This window comes from Triticum aestivum, chromosome 1A (genome assembly GCF_018294505.1).
Source record: "Triticum aestivum cultivar Chinese Spring chromosome 1A, IWGSC CS RefSeq v2.1, whole genome shotgun sequence".
NCBI classification, from domain to species: domain Eukaryota; kingdom Viridiplantae; phylum Streptophyta; class Magnoliopsida; order Poales; family Poaceae; genus Triticum; species Triticum aestivum.
In genome coordinates, this window is record NC_057794.1 from 450,122,010 (window position 1) to 450,145,324 (window position 23,315).

Genomic DNA, 23,315 nt, shown 5'->3' on the forward strand with positions numbered 1-23,315 from the left:
CATTATTTGGGCCTAGAGGAAGGCATTGGGAAGTAATAAGTAGATGATGGGTTGCTAGAGTGACAGAAGCTTAGACCCTAGTTTATGTGTTGCTTCGTAAGGGGCTGATTTGGATCCATATGTTTCATGCTATGGTTAGGTTTACCTTAATACTTTTGTAGTAGTTGCGGATGCTTGCAATAGAGGTTAATCATAAGTGGGATGCTTGTACAAGTAAGGATAGTACCCAAGCACCGGTCCACCCACATACCAAATTATCAAAGTACCGAACGCGAATCATATGAACGTGATGAAAACTAGCTTGACGATATTCCCATGTGTCCTCGGGAGCACTTTTCTCTATATAAGAGTTTGTCCAGGCTTGTCATTTGCTACAAAAAGGATTGGGCCACCTTGCTGCACTTTATTTACTTTTGTTACTTGTTGCTCGTTACAAATTATCCTATCACAAAACTATCTGTTACCACTTATTTCAGTACTTGCAGAGAATACCTTGCTGGAAACCGCTTATCATTTCCTTCTGCTCCTTGTTGGGTTCAACACTCTTACTTATAGAAAGGACTATGATAGATCCCCTATACTTGTGGGTCATCAGATACCTATAGAGCACCTTTATGATCACCCAATTACGAAGTGATGTTTGATAACCACAAAGTATTCTTCTGGTTTTTGGGAGTGGCAGGATCTCATGGTCTAAAGAACAAATACTTGACATGAAGAAAGCCATAGCAAATAAACTAAGTGATAGGATATAATGCTAAGCTTACGGTTGGGTCTGTCCATCACATCATTCTCCTAAAGATGTTATCTCGTTATCAAATGACAACTCATGTTTATGTTTAGGAAACCTTAACCATCTTTGATCAACGATATAGTCTAGTAGAGGCTCACTAGGGACACAATGTTGTTTATGTATCCACACATGTATTTAAGTTTCCGATCAATACAATTACAGTGTTGATAAAAAAATATTTATCATGAACAAGGAAATATGATAATTTTTTTATTATTTCCTATAGGGCATATTCCAAATAGTCTCCCACTTGCACTATACTCAATAATCTAGTTTACATCATAATGAATCTAACACCCATAGAGTTTTGGTGCTGATCATGTTTTACTTGTGGAAGGGTTTTAGTCAATAGTTCTGCTACATTCAGATCTGTATGAACTTTGCAAAGCTCTATGCCTCCTTCCTTGATGTAATCACAGATGGAGTTGAAGCAGCGTTTGATGTGCTTGGTCTTCTTACGAAACCTAGGCTCCTTGGTGATGGCAATGGCGCCAATGTTGTCATAATAGATAGTCATGGGATCCGATGCACTAGGAACCACTCCTAGATTGGACATGAACTCCTTCATCCAGACTCCTTCCTGTGCCACTTCCGAAGTAGCTATATATTCTGCCTCACATGTAGATATTGCTACCATGCTCTGCCTGGAGCTACTTGATACACCCATTTTGTATCATGTTTTCCTACTGTTATTTATTATGTGTTTGGTCATTATTTCATGTCATGATGCAATTCTAATACCTTTTCTCTCTTAATTTGCAAGATCTACATGGAGAGGGAAATTACCGGCAGCTGGAATTCTGGACCTAAAAGTGCTACAGTAGAGATAGCTATGCTACGAAGCTCCAAATGAACTGAAACTTCACGGAGATTTTTTTATTGAATATATAAAAAAATACTGGAACAAAGAACCACCAGAGGGGGGCCACCTACAGCTCACAAGGCAACAGGGCACGCCCTGATACCTTGTGGGGCCCACAGCAGCCCTTCGGTGCCCTCCTTCTTCTATATGAGGCCTTTTCCCTAGAAAAAAATAAGAAGAAGACTTTCGGGACGAAGTGCCGCTGTCTTGAGGCAGAACCTGGGAAGGAGCACTTTTGCTCTCCGGTGGAGTGATTCCGCCAGGAATACTTCCCTTCGGGAGGGGAAATTGAAGCCATCGACATCAGCAATGATCCTCTCATCGTGCGAGGACCAATCTTCACCGACATCTTCACCAGCACTATCTCCTCTCAAACCCTAGTTCATCCCTTGTATTCAATCTTTGCCAGAAAACCTCAGATTGGTACCTGTGGGTTGCTAGTAGTGTTGATTACATCTTGTAGTTGATGCTAGTTGGTTTATTTGGTGGAAGATTATACATTTAGATCCTTAAGCATATTGAATACACCTCTGATATTGAACCTAAATATGATATGTGAGTAGTTACTTTCGTCCTTGAGGACATGGGAGAAGTCTTGTTATAAGTAATCATGTGAAGTTGGTATTCGTTCAATATTTTGACGATATGTATGTCGTTCTTCCTCTAGTGGTGTCATGTGAACATCGACTACATGACACTTCACCATGTTTGGGCCTAGGGGAAGGCATCGGGGAGTAATAATTAGATGATTTGGATCCATATGTTTCATGTTATGATTAGATTTATCTTAATTCCCTCCGCAAAAAAGATTTATCTTCATTCTTCTTTCGTAGTTGTAGATGCTTGCGAGAGGGGGTAATCATAAGAGGGTCATTTGTTCAAGTAAAAACATCACTCTAGAACCGGTCCACCCACATACCAAATTATCATAGTAGTGAACGTGAATTAACTAAACATGATGAACGTGACTAGACTAGAATTCCAATGTGTCCCCGAGAACACTTTGCTTTATATATGTGAAATTTCTGGCTTGTCCTTTGGTATAAAAAGGATTGGGCCACCTTGCTGCACCTTGGTTACTATTGCTACTTGTTATGAATTACTTGCTACAAAACTATCAGTTATCACTAATTACAGCACTTGTAGAGAATACCTTGCTGAAAACCGCTTGTCATTTCCATCTGCTCCTCGTTGGGTTTGAAACTCTTAATTATCTAAAGGACTACAATTGATCCCCTATACTTGTAGGTCATCAAGACCCATTTCTGGCACCATTGCTGGGGAGTGAAGCGCCTTTGGTAAGGAAATATTTTTATTACGTGCTGAAATTTACTGTCACTTGTCACTACGAAAAGTAATCCTTTGAGGGGCTTTGTTCGGGGTATCTTCACCTAGACCAGAGGCGTTAAGAGTCACTCCTCCACCTACTAAAACTACTGAGAATATTTACTATAAAATTCCTCCGGGTATTATGGAGAAATTGCTTGCTAAACCATATCTAGGAGATTGAACAATACATCATTATATGCACTTGATATATATAGATGAAATTTGTGGATTGTTTAAGCTTGCAAGCTTATTAGAGTATGGAGTTAAGAAGAATGTATTTCCCTTATCTTTGAGGGAAAAGGCATGATCTTGGTATAGGATATTGGATGATACCCGGATATGGGATTGTAACCGGTTGAAGCTAGAATTCCACCAGAAATTTTATCCTATGCATTTGGTTTATCGTAATCGAAATTATAATATATATATATATATATATATATATATATATATATATATATATAATTTTTGGCCTCGTGAAGGAGAAAGTATAGCTCAAGATTGGGGTAGGCTTAAATATATGATGCAAACATGCCCAATCATGAGCTTTCCAGAGATATGATTATACAAAACTTTTATGTTTAGCTTTCTCATAATCGATCAATACTTGACACTTCTTCTGTTGGTTCCTTTATGAAGAAAACTATTGAATTCAAATGTGATCTTCTTGAAAGAATCAAACACAACTATGAAGATTAGAATGAAACTAATTTGAATGATTTGAATGAAACTAACCCGTACTGACGTTGTTTTCAGCAGAATTGCCATGGTGTTGTTTTTGTGCAGAAATAAAAGTTCTCAGATTGAGCTAAAAATTTATGGAGAATATTTTCAAAAAATATAAAAAATATTGGCAAAGAGAACTACCGGAGGTGGGCCACCCAGGAGCCACAAGCTTATGGAGCGATCCTGGGGGCTTGTGGGACCCTAGAGCCTCCGGCAACCCTAGTTCCAACTCCATATATACCTATTCTTGGACGAAAATATCAGAGAGAAAGAATCGTCGTGTTTAATAATATGGAGCCACCGCCACCTCCTAATCTTCATTGAGAGGTATGATCTGGAGTCTGTTCGGGGCTCCGGAGGATGGAATTCACCGTCGTCATCATCATCAACCCTTCTCCATCAACAATTCCATGATGCTCACCACCGAGAGTCGATAATTTCTTCGTAGGCTTGCTGGACGGTGATGGAGTTGGACGAGATTTGTCATGTAATGAAGTCAATTTGTTAGCGCTTGATCCCTCCTATCCACTATGTTCTGAGATTGATGTTGCTATGACTTTGCTATGCTTAATGCTTGTCACTAGGGCCCGAGTGCCATGATTTTGTATCTGGACTTTTTATGTTTTCATGAATATTTTTTTAGTATATTTTCATGAATATATTTGAGTTCTTGATCCTATCTTGCAAGTTATATGCACATATTACGTGTTATGACCGCATACCCCAAGGTGACAATAATTGGGATTCTTTCCAGTGATTACCGTAGTTTGAGGACTTCATGTATTCACTATGTGTTAATGCTTTGTTCCTGTTCTCTATTAAAAGAAGGCATTAATATCCCTTAGATTTCCTTATGGATCTCGTTGTCACGGGAGGGTAGGACAAAAGATGGCATGCAAGTTCTTATGATAAGCACGTATGGCTATATACGGAATACATGCCTACATTACATTGACGAAATGGAGCTATTGTGCATCGCTCTAGGTTATGACTGTTATATGATGAATGCCATCCAACACAAATATCCATCACTGATCCAATGCCTATTCTTTTCTCATATTGGTCTTTGCTAAGTTACTTTCGTTGCTGCTATTGTTACAATCACTACAAACTGCTACTATTATTGTTAACATTACTATTGCTACTGTTACCACCACTATGAAACTATCATGCTACTATGCTACTAAACACTTTGCGGCAGATATTTGATTCTCTAGGTGTGGTTGAATTGACAGCTCAAGTACTAATACTTGCAAATAATCTTTAGCTCCCCTTGTGTCAAATCAATAAATTTGGGAGAAATACTACCGTCGAAAATTGTTATGATATCCTACACTTGTGAGTTATCAACAACCAGCATAGTATGAGTAGCATAGAAGGATCTTGGATAGCCAGAACTTTGTAACAAAACACCACCATGCCACGAAGACCAGAAAAATCACAAATTCAATGGAAGCACAAGGACATCAAGTAATACATCACATCTGCTACCCGCACAAAAACAATTGTGCAATATCCGCACATCTCATGTGCTCTAGATCGAAACTTGCATCTACTCATAGTGACACTACTGTTGGGAAAACATAATAAAAAATCCATCCTACGAAGGGGTGGGCAGCCTAGCGACGGGATGATTTCATGGGAGAGAGTGAGAGATGCGGAAGCCTTCGCGCATAAAGAGATGCATTTGGAGGGGATAACCCTCTCCAAATAGGTGCATCGGAGGGGTGGGCAGCCTTGGAGGAGGGGCTGCCTCTTCCTAGGTTGGCGACACCTAGGGTAGGCCCCACACTAAAACCTTGGCCACCATGCCTAGGGGGACGCCCCACTATTAGGTCCTTAGGGACCATTCGGTTGCTCCCCTCCCCCAACTTGGGCTTTGCCTTGGGGCATTCTGGGAGGCTCCGGAATCTTTTGAACCTTCCGCTTTCCAGATTACTCTTTGGGGCTTCGAAACCTTTCTATTTCACAGAAACTTTTCTAGTTTTCTTTCGAAACACTTTTGGTTTTCTCCAAAATACTTCCGGTTCTCTCTTCGAAACATTTTTTATATATTACAGAAACTTCTCCACAGAATTTCTCTCAAGCTCCTAAGAATTCTATTACTCCAAAAATTAGCAAACCTTAAGCGTGTGACCTAACAGGTTTGGTAAAGTGCAGACATGTCCCAGAACTCCTTCCGATCAATAATCAATAGCAGGTGCTGGGCATCCATATTGACTCCTACGCACTTACATGAATCATTATAGACTGAACCTATTGTCCTCTACACAATTCCATTTGCTTTACGATATAACAAAACCCGAGGCGAGGCTTTCGGTATCCTTGTGAAGCAACAACTTGTTCAGTATACCAAGCTACCCTTGTTACTGGTTTTGTTCTTTTTCTTGTTTTCGTATTCCGGCATCCCTGTGATCACATCACGCTATGTCTAGCCAAATGATGATGGATACCGCAATACCGAGAGGGCCCAAAGAATATGTCTCCATCATCGGAGGAGAAAAATCTCAATCTCAAGCCATCAAGTCCCTTAACATACTTTTCTGATGCACCTGAAACTTGTCGTTATAATCACCCTATCACATATAACATTTGACGAACCCCAAAGTAAACCGTCCGTCATTAAGGTACTTGATACTCTCAGTTTTTGAGGAAGTGAGCATACATTAAAATACGTATGATAACACTAATAACTCACCATGATGTATTCTCGTGGTATATAAATCGGTTGGGTGTGTTGAATGTCATTGTTCCACCAACAATGTGCTCCTATTATTGTCGGCGTCCTTGTTACTTTAACTATGTCCTATCATTAGGAACACGGGACCATCATGCAACACATGAGCTAGTCTTAGAGACGAGACTAAGAACTTATTTGGTGTTTACATTTCCACACATGCAATTGAATTTTCTTCTGATCTCATATTCAAGAACCATTGCAGTTATAACACAGAAAGTAAACATTAATTACAGACATGAAAATAGATAATAATATTATTATTTCCTCTATGGCATACTTTCAACACACCCTATTCGAGTTAACATTCAATTAAATTAATGACGTAATGATAACCTGAAAACAAAAAAGATACCAGCTCTCTTAAAATCGACATGCCCATACCCATCTATCCCATTTAACAAGTCAAGGCCATACTTTATTTATTTTTTAACCATGGAGGGGGACTGAATGTAATATTAAGAGAAGGGGAAGAATACACAATCAGCCGATACAAAACACCTTGTCCAAATCAATAAGAAAACCCTAACATCTAACTAAGAGTAAAACAAAAGGTCACAAGATACAAACATCAGTGCGGAAATTGCTTTTGGAGGCCGAGCACCATGAAGGCCTCCAAATGCACAATTCAAAATTCATGAAAATCATATTTTTAAAGAAAATCTAAAAATATATACAAGCATACATGAAGGCATAATGCACAAGTGTATAAATTTTTAGTGCAAAATACCTTGAAATGACGGTTGTGTAAAAAAATCTGTGTTTTTTTTCAAGATAAATCTAGGGTTTTTTAACACATGAGAGTACTCTTCATCCTCACAGTGTTGAATAATTAGGCATTTTCCCGTTTAGTTTAATCCAGAAAAATTATGGATAAAACATGAATAGCAATATATTGATGAAACTAGAAACTAGCAACAATTCGTTGAGACTAGTCATGCAATCAAAATCATAAGCAAAATGCATCATATCCATGTCAATTGCTATTAGCAATAAACCAAATGCTAGCCTTAACAGTGAGGATAAGATGGCATACGGCGTAGTAGCAAAAGGTGCAGATGTCCCGATCGTCATGTCGCTGAAGAGGTCGTTGAGATTGGGGAAGAAGTCGTCGTTGGGGAACTCATCGTCGGTGATGTCGCCGTTCACAACCACGATGAACAAGATTCCAGCAGTCGCGTAAGGACGCTCCCCAAAAACCTGATCGCCCCTCTCCCGTACCGGATCATAAGAGGCGGGGTTTCGGAGGCCTGCTGTCTCACTTCCCGGTGCACACCAGGAAGAGAGATGGGAAAGAGATAGGCGGCTCAATGCTTTGGAATGAGACAGAAAGGTTGTTGTGCTACTTGGAACAATAGAGGAGCGACCTCTTATATACGTGAGAAGAGTTGAAACTGGCCTTCATTAGTAAAAGAGAAACCGGTGCAATAAACACCATTAAACAGATGCACTAAAAACCATTAAGGAGAGAAGAAATGAGCGCACTAAAACCCACACGAAGTGTTCAGTTTCTTCTCCCATTTATGCATCAATTGTTTCAACTTTCTTCTCGCATGATAAAACAGTGCATACACGTGGCATTGGTCAATTTTCCACACAACCTTGTCATGCATGGATGAGCCACATGAGCCTCTGGGATTTACTTTGAATTATTGGCACAAAATATGAATTATTATATGGGTTATGCCCAATAATTCCAACAATCCCCCACCAGATCCCAGAGGCACATAAACTTGCCTAACATTCCAAAACATTGTTTATATACCGGTGTCTTGGTGGAGACTGCTAGGTTGAACTTCCACCTAGAACTCCACGCTACACTCGTTAACAACTTGAACAGTGGACTACGCCTTGAACTGCAAGTTTTGTGCAAATAAGTTTCACGTAAAAGCCTTGACCGATACTAGACCGCTGAAAACTTTCCCGCGGGTAGGAGCATATAAGTCATACTCCGGGGCCTCTTCATGAGTTTTTAGAGAACACCCAACTCTCACAGACCGCGACGTTTAACAGTCTAACTCATATAGGTGTGTTCTTTCTAGATATTCTGTAGGACAACATCTTTGCCTACCTAAGCCATGCAGAACACATTAAGATAAATATCAGCCTACCATACAGATTAGAAGAGAATTGCATCATGGCGGAGTGGATTTTTGTCAAATAAATATTCTCCTCTTGGTTATCCAATAGCTTGTCTCGCCAATTCTAATTCACGGGATCTCCGATCACAAAGAATGGGTTACCACCATGAACAACTTATGTAGTGGGTCTCAATCCCATCTCCTTCGATGCATTGTCTATCACATTTCGTGATAAACCCTTTGTGAAGGGATCTTCCAGATTCTTCGATGTGTTTATATAGTCCAACACTATAACTCCGGAGTTTCTCATGAACCTGATAGATTTCACTCTCCTTCTCACATGTCTTAATGACTTCTTATTATCCTTAGAACTGTTTACCTTGACGATCACTGTTTGATTATCATAGTTCGTTAGAATAGCTGATATTGGTTTTTCAACCACCGGCAAGTCCATCAAAAGTTCTCAAAGCCATTCTGCTTCAACTGTTGCCGTGTCTAATGCTGTGAGTTCTGCTTCCATTGTTGACCTTGTTAAGATGGTCTGCTTGCAAGACTTCCAGGAAACAGCAACACCACCAAGTGTAAACACATAACCACTTGTCGCTTTGAGCTCATCAGCATCAGATATCCAATTTGCATCACTATAACCTTCAAGTACTCTTGGATACCCGGTATAGTGAAGCCCATAACTCGCAGTACCTTTCAGATAGCGCATTATTCTCTCAAGTGCATGCCAATGAACATCTCCCGGGTTTGAAACAAACCGGCTTAGTTTACTCACAGAAAACGAGATGTCAGGCCTCGTAGCACTAGCTAAATACATAAGCGAGCCAATGATTTGAGAATATCTCAATTGATCTTTTGTTTCTCCTTCGTTCTTCCGAATCAAAACACTCGGATCATAAGGTGTCGAAGAAGTTTTGCAATCTGAATATCCAAAGCGACCCAGAATCTTCTCCACATAGTGAGACTACAAGAGAGTGATCCCACCATCACCACCTCTTAAAAGCTTGATGTTCAAGATAACATCAGCTACTCCAAGGTCTTTCATCTCAAAGTTTTCATTCAGAAAATCTTTCACTTCCTGAATGACCTTGAGATTTGTTCCAAATATAAGTATGTCATCAACATACAAACATAATATAACTAGTAGAGTGCACGTGCGTTGCCACGGGCTCTTGAAATAGTTTGCAAGATTTACATGTTAAATTTCACACATACAAACAATATAACACAAACACAATTATTGAATAATTGAAGTCCAATTTTGCAATGTAAATTGATAACAAAAAGAAAGAATAACGACATGTGCATGTAACAAACTGAGCGATGTTCGACCTTAACATCTATTACAAAACTATCAATATCTAGATGATGCGTTTAAAAAATTCTTTCACAATATCAGGAAAGTTGCCTTTAGCTTCATTCCCACGATGTTTTAGCAAGTATAATAAAAACTGTTTTCTCAACTCATACCCATCTTGCACAAACATTATATGTAGTTGGTATGAAAATTTCAAGCAAAGGACTTAAAACATGTAACAGACAAAACTCACCCCGCAAACCGGCTTGACCAATTCTTTACCATTCCACCAGAGCATAAAATTAAAAACAAAATAGCTAGACACATTCCTGCAATTTTTTAAATTGATAATATAAAGAATATGGTGATAATAAAAATAAATGTTTTATTATGAATTAATTACCAATCTATACTCGTTGAAATACCAAACGGAAATAAATGTTGCCATTTAGATATATCAGAATTTCAATCAGGCAGCTTTATTTCGAGTGCTTCTTTGAAATCCCTTGCAAAACTTTTTAATTTCAGTGCATGCCTTAAATTTTTATCCTCTAACGATCATGATGTTTGAATAGGCTCCATAATATATAGACAACGTGCCTCTTTGTCGATGACGTATAAAATGTATCGGCCGATGGATGAATCTACAAGTGGAGCTATTAGAAACAACAATAAACCATGATAACAATAGACAAAATACTTTACTTATCATGTTGCACGATGAGATGTCGTTGTCTATCCCAGGCCAGCTATCAAATAATGTTGCCAACGTTTGGATAGTTTCCTTGTCGCAAAACTTCTAACCTCGTGTTGACTCTAGCATAATGGACCTTGTGTCCCCCTCGCAACCGATTCTCTCACCTCAACCACCCCTCTCACTTGTTCTCTCTGCCACGGCGTTGCTGCCACCATATCTCCCAATCGTGGCATGTCGCTTCCACCTTCCCATCCACGCTCACCATCCCCTCCCCTCCATCAATCGCTATGTCGCCCATCCCCTCCCTGGTTATATGTTTTGGTCAGATCTGATGAGCTGCGGTGAGCACATATATGTCATGGTGAGTAGCCGGATTCAGCGACAACATCAATATGGCCATCCCATGGCAATTTCTGGTGCCATGGGCTTCATACTATACGATTTCTACCTGGGACGATCCGTGTCATCGACCTGGCCCTCCCAGATCGATTTTCGGTGCCGAGGATGATCTCTGGGTAAATTGGTGTCTTGTGCAACCACGTTCTTGGCTCCTTGCCCCCGCTAGACGTTAACTGGATGGTCTTTCCCTGAATCCATCGCAAGTTAATTGCCCATCCGTTGCTACAGAGCATACATATTTTTGTAGTTTAATATAATCCTTTAGGACACTCGTGCAAATAGGGTGGTGTTATCAACAATTCTTTGACCATTAAATAACTCTTCATCTTCTTTTATTTTTCTTATTTCATCCACTATTTTCGTCTCTCCACCATCTATCCAAACTTGCCACCTCTGGCAGTTGTGCATGATGCAGTCAGCTCAAATTTCCTCTTACACCCCAATCACACACACATTAAAATTCAAACCCATCGGTCTATGGTAGTGAACCCCTGGAGATAGCTGGACCTTCAACTTGTTATAGCTCATGTTGACTGATAATCACATATAAGTGCCTCACCTTGATACTTGATACCACAATAGTTGTGGTAGAAACTGGTTGTGCCATCCTAAACGAGTCAAGACAATACAACTGAAAAGAGTTTCACACATGACATCTGCATAACAAGATGTCCATACATCCATCCATTTCATCGATCAAAAATAGTTTTGTAATCACTCATTTCATTTGTCAAGATAGGAGAACATATACCTACGAGCATGCACAACAATTTCATTGATACAAAAAGATTCTTAATCCTATATAGGTACATTATTCCCTGGGTGTTCATCACATTTCATTTGTCAGGACAGACCACTTGATAAAGTCTGAAACCAAATACATGCCCGAGGAACAAGACAGATAGTAGAATAGGGAAGATGGACTCCATGGCCTCGATAGGGTGCGTTAAGGAGACCAAACTCATGCTGGTGATGACATTGCCCATCAGGTGTATTAAGGGCAAAGGCAGGATCTTTCTGTACTGCACAAAAGTGTAATTCATTCATTACAAATTTGCATTACTTTAGAATGTCACATGAATCATGAATGTGTTACCGAAAAGGAAATATTTAAATCCCAACACTATCAGGTAAATTTTAAAAAGGGACGATTTTTCAGTCACTCATGTGAGGCCTTATCCCATTGTAGAAGCTAAAGCTTGTTTGAAAAAGGTAACCATGGACAAATATATGTAAGAAACAAAATTCATGCCAAGTTATTAAGATAAGCATCGACAGGAGGTTGGGACCTTTTTTATTTTGTTCCTAGGGGGCTCCCAGTTTTCTGTCGCGGCAGCCTGCAACCATGAACCATGTTAGCACGAAACATTCCGTCATGCTGAGTTAATGTAACAAGAGCACAACTGAAGCAAAGAAGATCAAAAGATGAAAAAATAGATCAGCATTATAGACAAAAAATTCCAGATGAATGAATAAAACAACTCTTTCTCCTAAATCTAACATAGCAGAGTATGCATGTCTAGCTACTAAAATTACTACACATGTAATGTACTCCCTCCGTTCCAAAATATAAGTCTTTTTAGAGATTCCACTACGGACTACATACGGAGCAAAATGAGTGAATGTACACTCTAAAGTATGTCTATATACATCCTATGTAGTTCGTAGTGGAATCTCTAAAACGACTTATATTTAGGAACGGAGGGAGTAGTTTGTTTAAGATCCAATAAGCTCATAACCATGTTTAACACAATTTCTTTCAAACCCAACAAGGATTAAGGTTGTAATACTAAGAGAAAACGCCCAAAAAGCTACTCCCTCCGTTCCTAAATATTTGTCTTTCTAGATATTTCAACAAGTGACTACATACGGAGCGAAATGAGTGAATCTACACTCTAAAATATGTCTATATACATCCGTATGCGATAGTCCATTTGAGATCTCTAGAAAGACATATATTTAGGAACGGAGGGAGTACATGATTTTCCTGATTGACATACTGTATAGAGTTCTTTCAAGGTCTTTCATAAATGATTATGTTTAGTACAAAACCAACATAAGGAAAACTGACATTGTTCTATCCTTACCAATTGCCGCATTAATTAGTAAGAAAACTGAAACTTCTTTTGGCATCCCCAACAAAGTTGCTTTGCTCAAAGAACGAATTATCTGGACCTAATTCTTTTGTCATCCAGAAGGAGGTTGCTCTGCTCACAAAAACAAACAAGAAGAAATGACCTTGTAAGAGTGCATGATAAAAAAAGTTGTGACATTAGAACGTTGTCAATGACACATATAGGAGCAAGCTATATCACAAATTATTCTCATGAGCTAGTTAAGTTACCAACAATCATTTATTATTAACCTCAAGCACTACTTTAATTCAAAGAACGTAAAAATGAGGAAAATCTGAACAAACATAACCATTTGGATTTTGGACACTGCTGAGATCAATATACAGATAGCTTGATGTTTTAAAAAGCCTATCAATGCTTTTGGAATAGTTATGGTCAGAATGGGCCATTTGTTTTGAGATTTGACCAATACGCAGTATATTCTCATATGGCAACCTGTACATGAACACCAACCTGCTGAGATCAATTTTTTTGCGAACGTACTTGCTGAATAATATATAGCCTGTAATTGAAATATTGTATCTCGGTCTTTTGTCAGCAACATCTAAGATTTCGTAAGCTTTGACAGTAAAAGACCAACAAGTGCAAGAATTGGAACATGGAAGAAGCTTACGTGGGCACGATGCCATCGGGTTGTATGCCAATATCGTGGTTGTAGAGCTCCCTCTATCTCCCTTGCCAAGCTCTCCCTCCGACCAGCAGTAGAACAACTGCTCATGCTGCTTTTGAACACTCCTTCCACGCTGCCGCAGATCAGTTGGCGGCGTAGGCCAACTCTCGCTTGTATCATCACGTTGAACACAATATGCGCCTATGTTTACTTTCCTTGTGGGTGCTAATATAGAGGCGCTAGGATATCATTCCTGCTCGATTGCCGGTTGAGCCATCGATTCCCGGCATAGGGGGTGCATTGACGCGAGAAATAGCACCGAGTGCCTAGGTATCTCTTGCCGTGTTGGATGGATCGCTGCTACGCCGGCAAATTATATTAGCATCAGGTACCGTGTGCGTTGAAACTGATCTGCGCTTGGGTGTTTCTTTTTACTGTATTTTACAAAAAAAATAGTTCTCTTAAGCACGTGTATAAGAGTCTTGGCATTGAAGATGTCCTAAAAAGCGCATGTCTTCCAGTTTGGTGATTGCAGAGAGTATAAGACATTCAAAAGGAGTCGAATGAGCATAAATAAATAATGTAGGTGCAAGAACAGAAACAGGTATACATTTTTTTATATGCATTACAAACTCAATAGAGGAAAAGAAGTGCAGAAACATCCTCTTATGCTTTTGCCAGTTGGACCTTTCTTGCCTATCGAGAAAACAAGATAACACTTGGTTCAAAAATCTAGAGAAATGACTGTCCAGAGTTACTTGACACTGAAATGGATGTATCTAGACGTGCATTTTAGCACCAAGTAATTCTGGACGGAGGGAGTATATGATTATTTTAGTTCTCAAGAAATAATTGGACTAAAAGGAGAAAACAGAGGAATATAAAAGGTATGAGACTTGGAAAGGATGTCTAGAAACTAATTGGAGGCACACTGTTATCAACACGTATGAAAGAACACTCTTCAAGTTACAAAAGGAACTTCCTTTGATGTCCTAAGCTAATTCAGTCTTGATTGTATGCATTGTTATTATCTTATAGTACAAAAATAAAATAAAAACTAATAATACCTCCAGATGTTTATACTACATGGAAGATAATTATTAGAGAAAAACGACCAATAAAGCATGACTGAAGTTTAAAATTTGCATCCCTAAAAAGTAATCATTGTACCAAAGGATTTGATCTGTGAGCATTTTCCTTTTTCCCAAGCAACAACATTTAACTTTTCAGGAGAAGGGTATATACAATATTTACTAAACTGAATGCTTTCCACCTGTTTCTAAAAGGAATGGATCCTTCATCTAGTCCTTTGCTATCTTCTACAAATTCTTTAAAGAGTACACCTAAACTGCGGCAAGTAATGCAATGCCTAGAGGTAAATCTATCAATTTTGGCACATACGTACTTGCATGGTGTTCTCCTCCTCTATCAACATTTGTCCGTCCAATTTGTGCCTACATGAACAATCGACTTCAGTTAAGAACATTGTACAAAAGTAGGCACATTAGTATATTGGAAGTGGTAAGGAATAAACACTAAAACATAGTTCCTGATATCAGCTATTAAAGCAGGAGCATAATTTTCACACCAAGTAAGTCCCTACAATAAACACACATCAAAAGATGAGAGAACTTTCAGGGACATGAAACAAAATAAATCTGAATGAATCCATTTATATGATTTATATGTAAGAACAATGTGTGGCTGCTGTATTAGAAGATGTCCTTTGAAAGATTTATTCATAGGAAGGCAGCAGGATTTGTATTGATCCTTATATATTGTCCAAATTTCTATATTGGATCGAACCCAACAGAAATTGCACACATTTAGCTTGTAGTGCAGATTTACAGAAATTAACTGTGAGCGACATTCTCTAATAATTAATCGTACATTCTGATTTCCAACTAACCCATGATCACAGAAGCAGAAGCAAACAACTCATTTCCTTCACAATAGCAAGCCAATTTGATCACAGAAGGCAATCGTTAACTGACTTATCCATGTGTGTGTATATCAAAGTTTATAACACAATATCTATTCAGCAGTAGAACCTTGATTTTATTTTCTTGTATGTGCAAAGTTGAACCGCTAGTGGCCTCACCTCTGAGCCCATGCCCCACCTTTGAAAGCCTGTATCATGCAATCAAATGAGAGAGGGATTGACAAAGGGGAATTGAAAGTGAACAAAAAGAAAAGCAAATTCTTGAAGTGAACTCTTTCCCAGAACTGAGAAAGGAGAACCATAGATGATTCTTCTATGACCCATTTCTTTTCCCCTTTGATTTCCCAAATCCACACGAACAACTTTCTAGAACACACACCAGTAGTGTGAAGGTTTACCACACAAACAGAACTACTACCATAACACATGCATCATGAAGAAAAGCCAATGCATTTCAATAGGGATGCTTAGTTATAACATGTTAAGAGCAGAGATAGATACATATTAACTGCATTGCAGAGATGAACTGGACCAAACAGAGAGCAAGTTGAGACGAAGTATTCCAAAGAGATGGCTCTCTAGGTTGCCGAAGGGCATGTACTCGTACAATAGCAGGCGCTTGTCCCCCTGCGCGCAGAAGCCGACCAGGCTGACGAAGTTAGGCTGGCTGAGCACCGTCAGCATCAGCACCTCCACCAGGAACTCCTTCCTCCCCTGCACGCTCTCCGGATCCTGCCGCTTCATTGCCGCCATCTGTGCATCGGAAGCGCCTTGTGAGAAGAAGAAAAATAATCATATTGTGATGATGATATAATACATATATCATGTATAGTCCAGACTCCAGACCAAAGAATGATCAGAAAATCAACATGGTAGTTGGATTTGTGAAACATCTGCGACAGAAGAGATTAACAATAGACTCCAGAACCACATCATTCCCGAGGAATTAAGATCCATCCGGAAATTTTAATGAAATGGTCAAATTGAATCACAACGGATGGTATAAATTTGATTGTGTCCCTGACTCCCTGTCATAATTCCGAATCCTACACAATGTGAAAAAAGAAAAGACAGATTTGTTAATACAACATTAGGCAGATTTGTTAATACAACATAGTGATATTACATGCACTGACAGGATCGGTATGTGGTATCTTGTTTGCTCCCGGAGAGTGTGATGCCCTTCCTCCTAATCTTATTTGAGCGCTGGATCTAAAGAGGCATCAGCATTATGATATGAACTATGATAGTAGGAATATAATATGAACTAATCTAATGGAGAGTTTGATGTCCGTTCTTCTAATCCGCGCTGCACTGCTCCCTCCCTGTGCTAATCTAACTATAGACAAATCACCAAAAAATGGATTGGGCACCCACCTTCTGTCGGGATGCTGCTGCTCCACCGACATGGAGGCTCTGCGGCGAATCCCCGGCTGAATCTGGCCACATCAAACACCGGAGTGGCAAGACCTGGCCCTCTCTCCGTCAGATCGGGTAGGGGAGGGGAGCTCGTGGCCTTGCACGAAGGGAGGAGATCGGGTAGGGGAGGGGAGTTCCTAGCCTTGGGCGAAGGGAGGAGGGAGGCCGATACCCATCGCTGCCCCGCTGTACATGGCTGCTGGGGTAGGGGGTGGTGGCGGCCGGCTGGGGATGGAGGTCATGGTGTCCGGTGGCCAGCTCATCTCGGATCTCGGTGGCGGCGGCTCCTCTCGGATCTTGGTGGCGGCGTAGGACTCCACTATGGCGGCTGGGCGTGGTTCTCGTACTCGTAGCTCTGGTTAACCTTCGTAGGTCTTTTTTTGTTGGTTAACCTTCACAGGTCTATTTTTTGGTACGTGGATGGGTGTGGGTTGGGGCCTCAGGAGGAGGTTTTTCCGATTTCTGGTGAATAAGTCAGAGGTGGGAGGAGGTACCAAAAAAACCAGAGGAGGTGGGACTAAAGAAAACCTGGAAGCGAGACTACCAACTGCTCCATTAGGAGTAGAGACTCCTTCGCCCCCACCATGGCGATAGTACACACACTTGTCGGCTTTGTTTGCAACAAAGCCCGTAGATGTCAAAGTTCTTTTGAACTTCTCATGCCATTGCTTAGGTGCTTGTCTCAAACCATACAAAGATTTCAACAATTTACACACTTTTCCTTCATGACCATCTACTACAAAACCATCAAGTTGTTCCATGTAAATTTCCTCCTCCAACTCTCCATTTAGGAAAGTTGTCTTAACGTCCATTTGATGAACGAGAAGATTGTGTGAGGCAGCCAATGAGAGTAGTACTCGAATGGTGGTCAATCTGGCCATGGGCGCATAAGTATCAAAGAAATCTTCATCTTCTTTTTGGGTATATCCCTTGGCTACAAGCCGCGCCTTGTACTTTTCAATTGTACCATCGGGCCTAAGTTTTTTCTTAAACACCCACTTACACCCTACAGGTTTACATCCATAAGGACGATCAGTGATCTCCCATGTCCTGTTAGCCATGATAGAATCCATCTCACTACGCACAGCTTCTTTCCAGTAGTCAGCATCAGAAGATGCATAAGCTTCTGAAAAAGAAGTCAGAGTATCATTCACGAGGTACACAATGAAATCTTCACCAAATGACTTTGCAGTCCTTTATCTCTTGCTCCTTCTAGGAGCTTCATTGTCATCCTCCTCAGGAATATCTGTGTGTTTTTTATCGGAATGTTCCAATGGAACAGTAGGTCCAGGAGTTTCCTCTGACCTCTTACTAGATGAGCTAGGCATATCCTTCATAGGAAAAATATCCTCAAAGAAAGTCGCATCATTCGACTCCATGATGGTACCAACATTTATGTCAAGTACCTCAGATTTCACCACTAGAAATCTATAGCCAATGCTATGGAAAGCATAACCCAGGAAAACGCAATCAACTGTTTTTGGCCCAAGCTTACGCTTCTTAGTAATTGGTACATTGACCTTCGCCAAACAACCCCAAGTCCGTAAGTAGGAAAGTTTAAGCCTTTTCCTTTCCCATTCTTCAAACGGAGTAATCTCTTTATTCTTTGTGGGAACTCTATTTAGGACATGACTTGCAGTCATCAAAGCCTCCCCCCACCATTCCTTGGAAAGTCCCGCTGTATCTAACATGACATTAACCAAATCAGTTACAGTTCGGTTCTTTCGTTCGGCAACCCCGTTTGACTGGGGGGAATAGGGAGGCGTCCTCTCATGTATTATACCATGTTCCTCACAAAATAAATTGAACTCATTGGAAAAATACTCTCCACCGCGATCCGACCTAAGCCTTTTGATTTTTCAATCGAGTTGATTCTCTGCTTCGGCTTTATAGATTTTAAAGTAGTGCAAAGCCTCATCTTTTGTTTTCAACAAATATATTATGCAATATCTAGTAGAGTCATCGATTAGAGTCATGAAATATCTTTTTCCACCTTTTGTCAACACACCATTCATCTCGCAAAGATCTGAATGTATGAGTTCAAGTGGTGCCAAATTCCTCGCCTCAACAGTCGTATGAGACTTGCGAGGTTGCTTTGCTTGCACACAAACTTGGCACTTAGAACCTTTGACAATTGTAAATTTCGGGATTAAACTCAAATTTGCTAGCCGCGTCATGACACCAAAGTTAATATGACAAAGTCGTGAATGTCAAACATCTGATTTGGTTTCACTGCAAACATGATTAATAACTTTAGTGCAAAAGTCTGACAAAGATAAGCGGTACAAGCCTCCGCTCTCATAGTCTTTCCCAACAAATTATCCACACTTAGATACTACAACCTTATTGGATTCAAATACCAATGTATAACCATCTCGACACAAACGAGAACCGCTGACAAGATTTTTATCTATAGCAGGGACATGCTGCACGTTCTTCAATCGCACGATCTTTCCCGAAGTAAACTTCAGATCGACCGTACCAACACCATGAACAGAAGCATGTGTCCCATTTCCCATCAGCACGGGTGTAGTTCTTGCGACCTGATAAGAAGAAAACATGTTTATGTCAGAACACACATGTAAATTGGCACCGGTGTCAATCCACCAATCTGGAGAATGACATACTGAAAGAATGGTAGGAAATTTACCATACCCGACATCTTTCATGTCAACATCGCCAATAACAACATTGGCGGTCTTGCTATTGTTCTCATTCTGACGCATGTCCCAGCGGTCCTTGCAGGATGAAGCCCAATGTTTTTCACTGCCACATACATGGCACTTTCCTTTCTTCTTATAAGTATCCTTCTTCTTCTTGAAGTTGACAGGTTGGGGGCTTTGTACTTGCCATCAAATTTTCCTTTGCCCGCATAATTATTTTTGTTCTTGGGTTTGTAGTTTTGGAAATTTCTCTTTTGTACCAAATTGGCACTAGTATTCCCCTCATAGAAACGAGCACGTGTGTTTTTTGCCCTCACCTTCTCTTCCACATCAAGAGTGCCAATTAGATTGACAACAGTAAATTCTTGCCTCTTATGCTTCAGAGAGGTAGCAAAATTCCTCCATGAAGGTGGAAGCTTGGCAATGATGCCTCCGGCAATGAATTTGTCCGGTAACACACAATTGAGATGCTCAAGTTTTTTAGTGAGCGACTGAATCTCATGAGCCTGCTCAAGAACGGAGCGGTCATCAGTCATCTTGTAGTCATGGTACTGTTCCATGATATACAACTCACTTCCTGCTTCTGCGACTCCAAACTTGGCTTTGAGCGCATCCCAGGTATCTTTACAGACCATGATGGTCATGAATGGATCGACAATCTTGTCGCCAAGAACACTCAAGACAGCACCTCTAAAGAGGGTGTCAGTAGCCTGAAAAGCTTGCTCCTGCTCAGCAGTCAGCTCTCCCTCTGGCTTGCCTTTAGAGGCATGAAAACAGTTCATGGTGGTAAGCCAAAGAACTGCCCTCGCACGCCACCTCTTATAGTCCACGCCCTCAAATGGTGCGGGCTTGAGAGTTGCAGCAAAAGCAATAGGAGAAAATTGCCTACACATATCAGATTTTTGGATTGTTGAATAATTAGGCATTTTCCCGTTTAGTTTAATCCAGAAAAATAATGGATAAAACATGAATAGCAATATATTGATGAAACTAGAAACTAGCAACAATTCGTTGAGACTAGTCATGCAATCAAAATCATAAGCAAAATGCATCATATCCATGTCAATTGCTATTAGCAATAAACCAAATGCTAGCCCTAACAGTGAGGATAAGATGGCATACGGCGCAGTAGCAGAAGGTGCAGATGTCCCGATCGTCATGTCGCTGAAGAGGTCGTTGACGTCGGGGAAGAAGTCATCGTTGGGGAACTCGTCGTCAGTGATGTCGCCGTTCGCAGCCACGATGAACAAGATTCCAGCAGTCGCGTAAGGATGCTCCCCAAAAACCTGACCGCCCCTCTTCCGTACCGGATCACAAGAGACGGTGTTTCGGAGGCCTGCTGTCTCACTTCCCGATGCACGCCAGAAAGAGAGATGGGAAAGAGATAGGCGGCTTAATGCTTTGGAATGAGACAGAAAGGTTGTTGTGCTACTTGAAACAATAGAGGAGCGACCTCTTATATACGTGAGAAGAGTAGAAGAGAAACCGGTGCAATAAACACCATTAAACAGACGCACTAAAAACCATTAAGGAGAAAAGAAACGAGCGCACTAAAACTCACACGAAGTGTTCAGTTTCTTCTCCCATTTATGCGTCAATTGTTTCTACTTTCTTCTCGCGTGATAAAACAGCGCATACACATGGCATTGGTCAATTTTCCACACAACCTTGTCATGCATGGATGGGCCACATGAGCCTCTGGGATTTACATTGAATTATTGGCACAAAATATGAATTATTATATGGGTTATGCCCAATAATTCTAACACAAAGACTATGAATTTGTCTTTTTTATATAGGTCGCATTTTAATGTATTTCATCCTATAATTTCACACACATACACCACACATCCTTGTTTATTTGTAAAAAAAACATAGCTTTTCTTAAAACTGAAAAGTTTGGTTTTTGAATTTTTTTTCTAATTCGGCTTCTATGGAGACCGAGATCCAAAACACCATACCCTCATCAGTGCCCAAAACACCCCGACGGGGAAGGGTGAAAACGACGACATCTAAACAAGACAACTCAACACACACAGTGGAGCATGAAACGACCTAGACTAGCGACAGCCCATTGCCTAACATCCTCTTCGATCTGATCAATCACAAGCAGCGTACGTGTAGGCATTGTCAAAGACCCTTGCATTTCTCTCCATCTAAAACACATGATCAAAGGCCATAACTTTTTCGCGTGCAAATCAACTCCGCGGGCCTTTTCTTTGATCTGGTTGCCAAAACACATGGTCGATGGTGCCATCCCATGCCACGAGGGCCGATCATGGCTCCCATGTGGCGTGGCATCGTGAGCATGGACAGGGACCGTACATACCCAAAGCACAAAAGAACACATGGGATGTGGCCGATCCCGAGCAGCATGTCCATCCACCGTCGACCGATACGTACGTGCATGCACTACGCCCGCGTGGCCGAACCACAGCCCGAGGCTAAAGGGGATGCACGCGCTTCCAGGGCGGGGGCTCGATCAGCCGCGCGACCCACGTCGCATCGCATCGCATCGCGTCCGCGACGCGCTGACCGGCCGGGAGAAGCGCGGGCGGCCACCATCCGGTCGATCGGTGCTAGGCAGGCGCGGCGGCAACCTCGGCCGTCGCGCCGCGTGGCCGCCGGTGCACGTCGCGGTCGCGTATGCCCGGCGGGTGCGCGCGTACGTGTCACGGCGCGATGCGCCCGCCTCGCGGTCGCCGGTCGGCGTCGTGCCGTGCCACTTTGGGCGGCCACCGTTGGGCCAAGGCGTCACCGTACGCTGCCGGGCAAACTCGCGGGAGTGAGTGGGGCGGCCAGTCGATCGGTCGGGGTACGCACGTACGTTACGTACGTACGTGGGTCTGTGCGCGCTGTGCGTGGTCGCCTGGCAGGCGTCGCACGACGCGGATGTTTCAGGCGCGTCGGGTTTAAATATCTAGCAGTTCGTCTCCATGGTCAAATCATCGTGGCCCGCTGAATAGTGCGTTTGCAGAATGCAGAAAGAATACAAGTTTGAAAAGGAGTGCCAGTGTTGGAGTGAGGCGTCGCAGAGGCCGGGCTCCATGGAGCCCGTTTTATCAAAAAAAAATCAGAATATACTTAAAAGTTTCAAAAAATATCAAATCTTTTTATACAAATACATATGACTGTTCGTCAAGTTACAAAAAAGTTTCATTAGGTAATTTGATTATTTGCATGCTACACAAAAAAGATAAATATCTGGCCCAAAAACGACAAAGATAAAGCCCATTTTAATCTGTGTATTTATCTTTTTTGTATACATTACATGTTAACATATATGTTCATGAAATTTTATACATGTATACTACAAATAAACATCTATGTATTTTTTTTTAGATTTTTTCAATGTGTAGAAATAGTATTTTCGCTGAAAAGAAATAACGAGCTATGTGGAGCTCGGTCTCTGCTATGCTTTTTCGGCCAGTGTTGTTGCTATGTGGCAACAAGTTCAACCGAAGAAAGCAAATGCGATACCTTTCAAGTTGCTTGCCACGTCAGTTAGCTTACCAGGTACTCCTAGAAGTGAAGTCAAGAGTATAAGAAATGAGCCAGTCGTACATCACGCCAGATATCAGCACTTGGACGATGGCGTCTAATCAAGAGCAACTCTATC

General features: G+C 41.0%; 1 protein-coding gene across 1 annotated transcript; it reads right to left on the minus strand.

Moving 5' to 3' along the window:
- Nucleotides 1–15,015: 15,015 nt before the first annotated feature.
- Nucleotides 15,016–17,038, minus strand: LOC123187834 (putative leucine-rich repeat receptor-like serine/threonine-protein kinase At2g19230). Its single transcript, XM_044599830.1, has 5 exons — nt 16,992–17,038; nt 16,751–16,826; nt 16,216–16,660; nt 15,724–15,802; nt 15,016–15,126 (listed from the first exon to the last, which is right to left on the minus strand). The coding sequence occupies exons 3-5, from the start codon at nt 16,365–16,367 to the stop codon at nt 15,016–15,018; spliced, it is 342 nt and encodes a 113-aa protein (XP_044455765.1). The 5' UTR covers nt 16,368–16,660; nt 16,751–16,826; nt 16,992–17,038.
- Between the last annotated feature and the right edge of the window lie 6,277 nt (nt 17,039–23,315).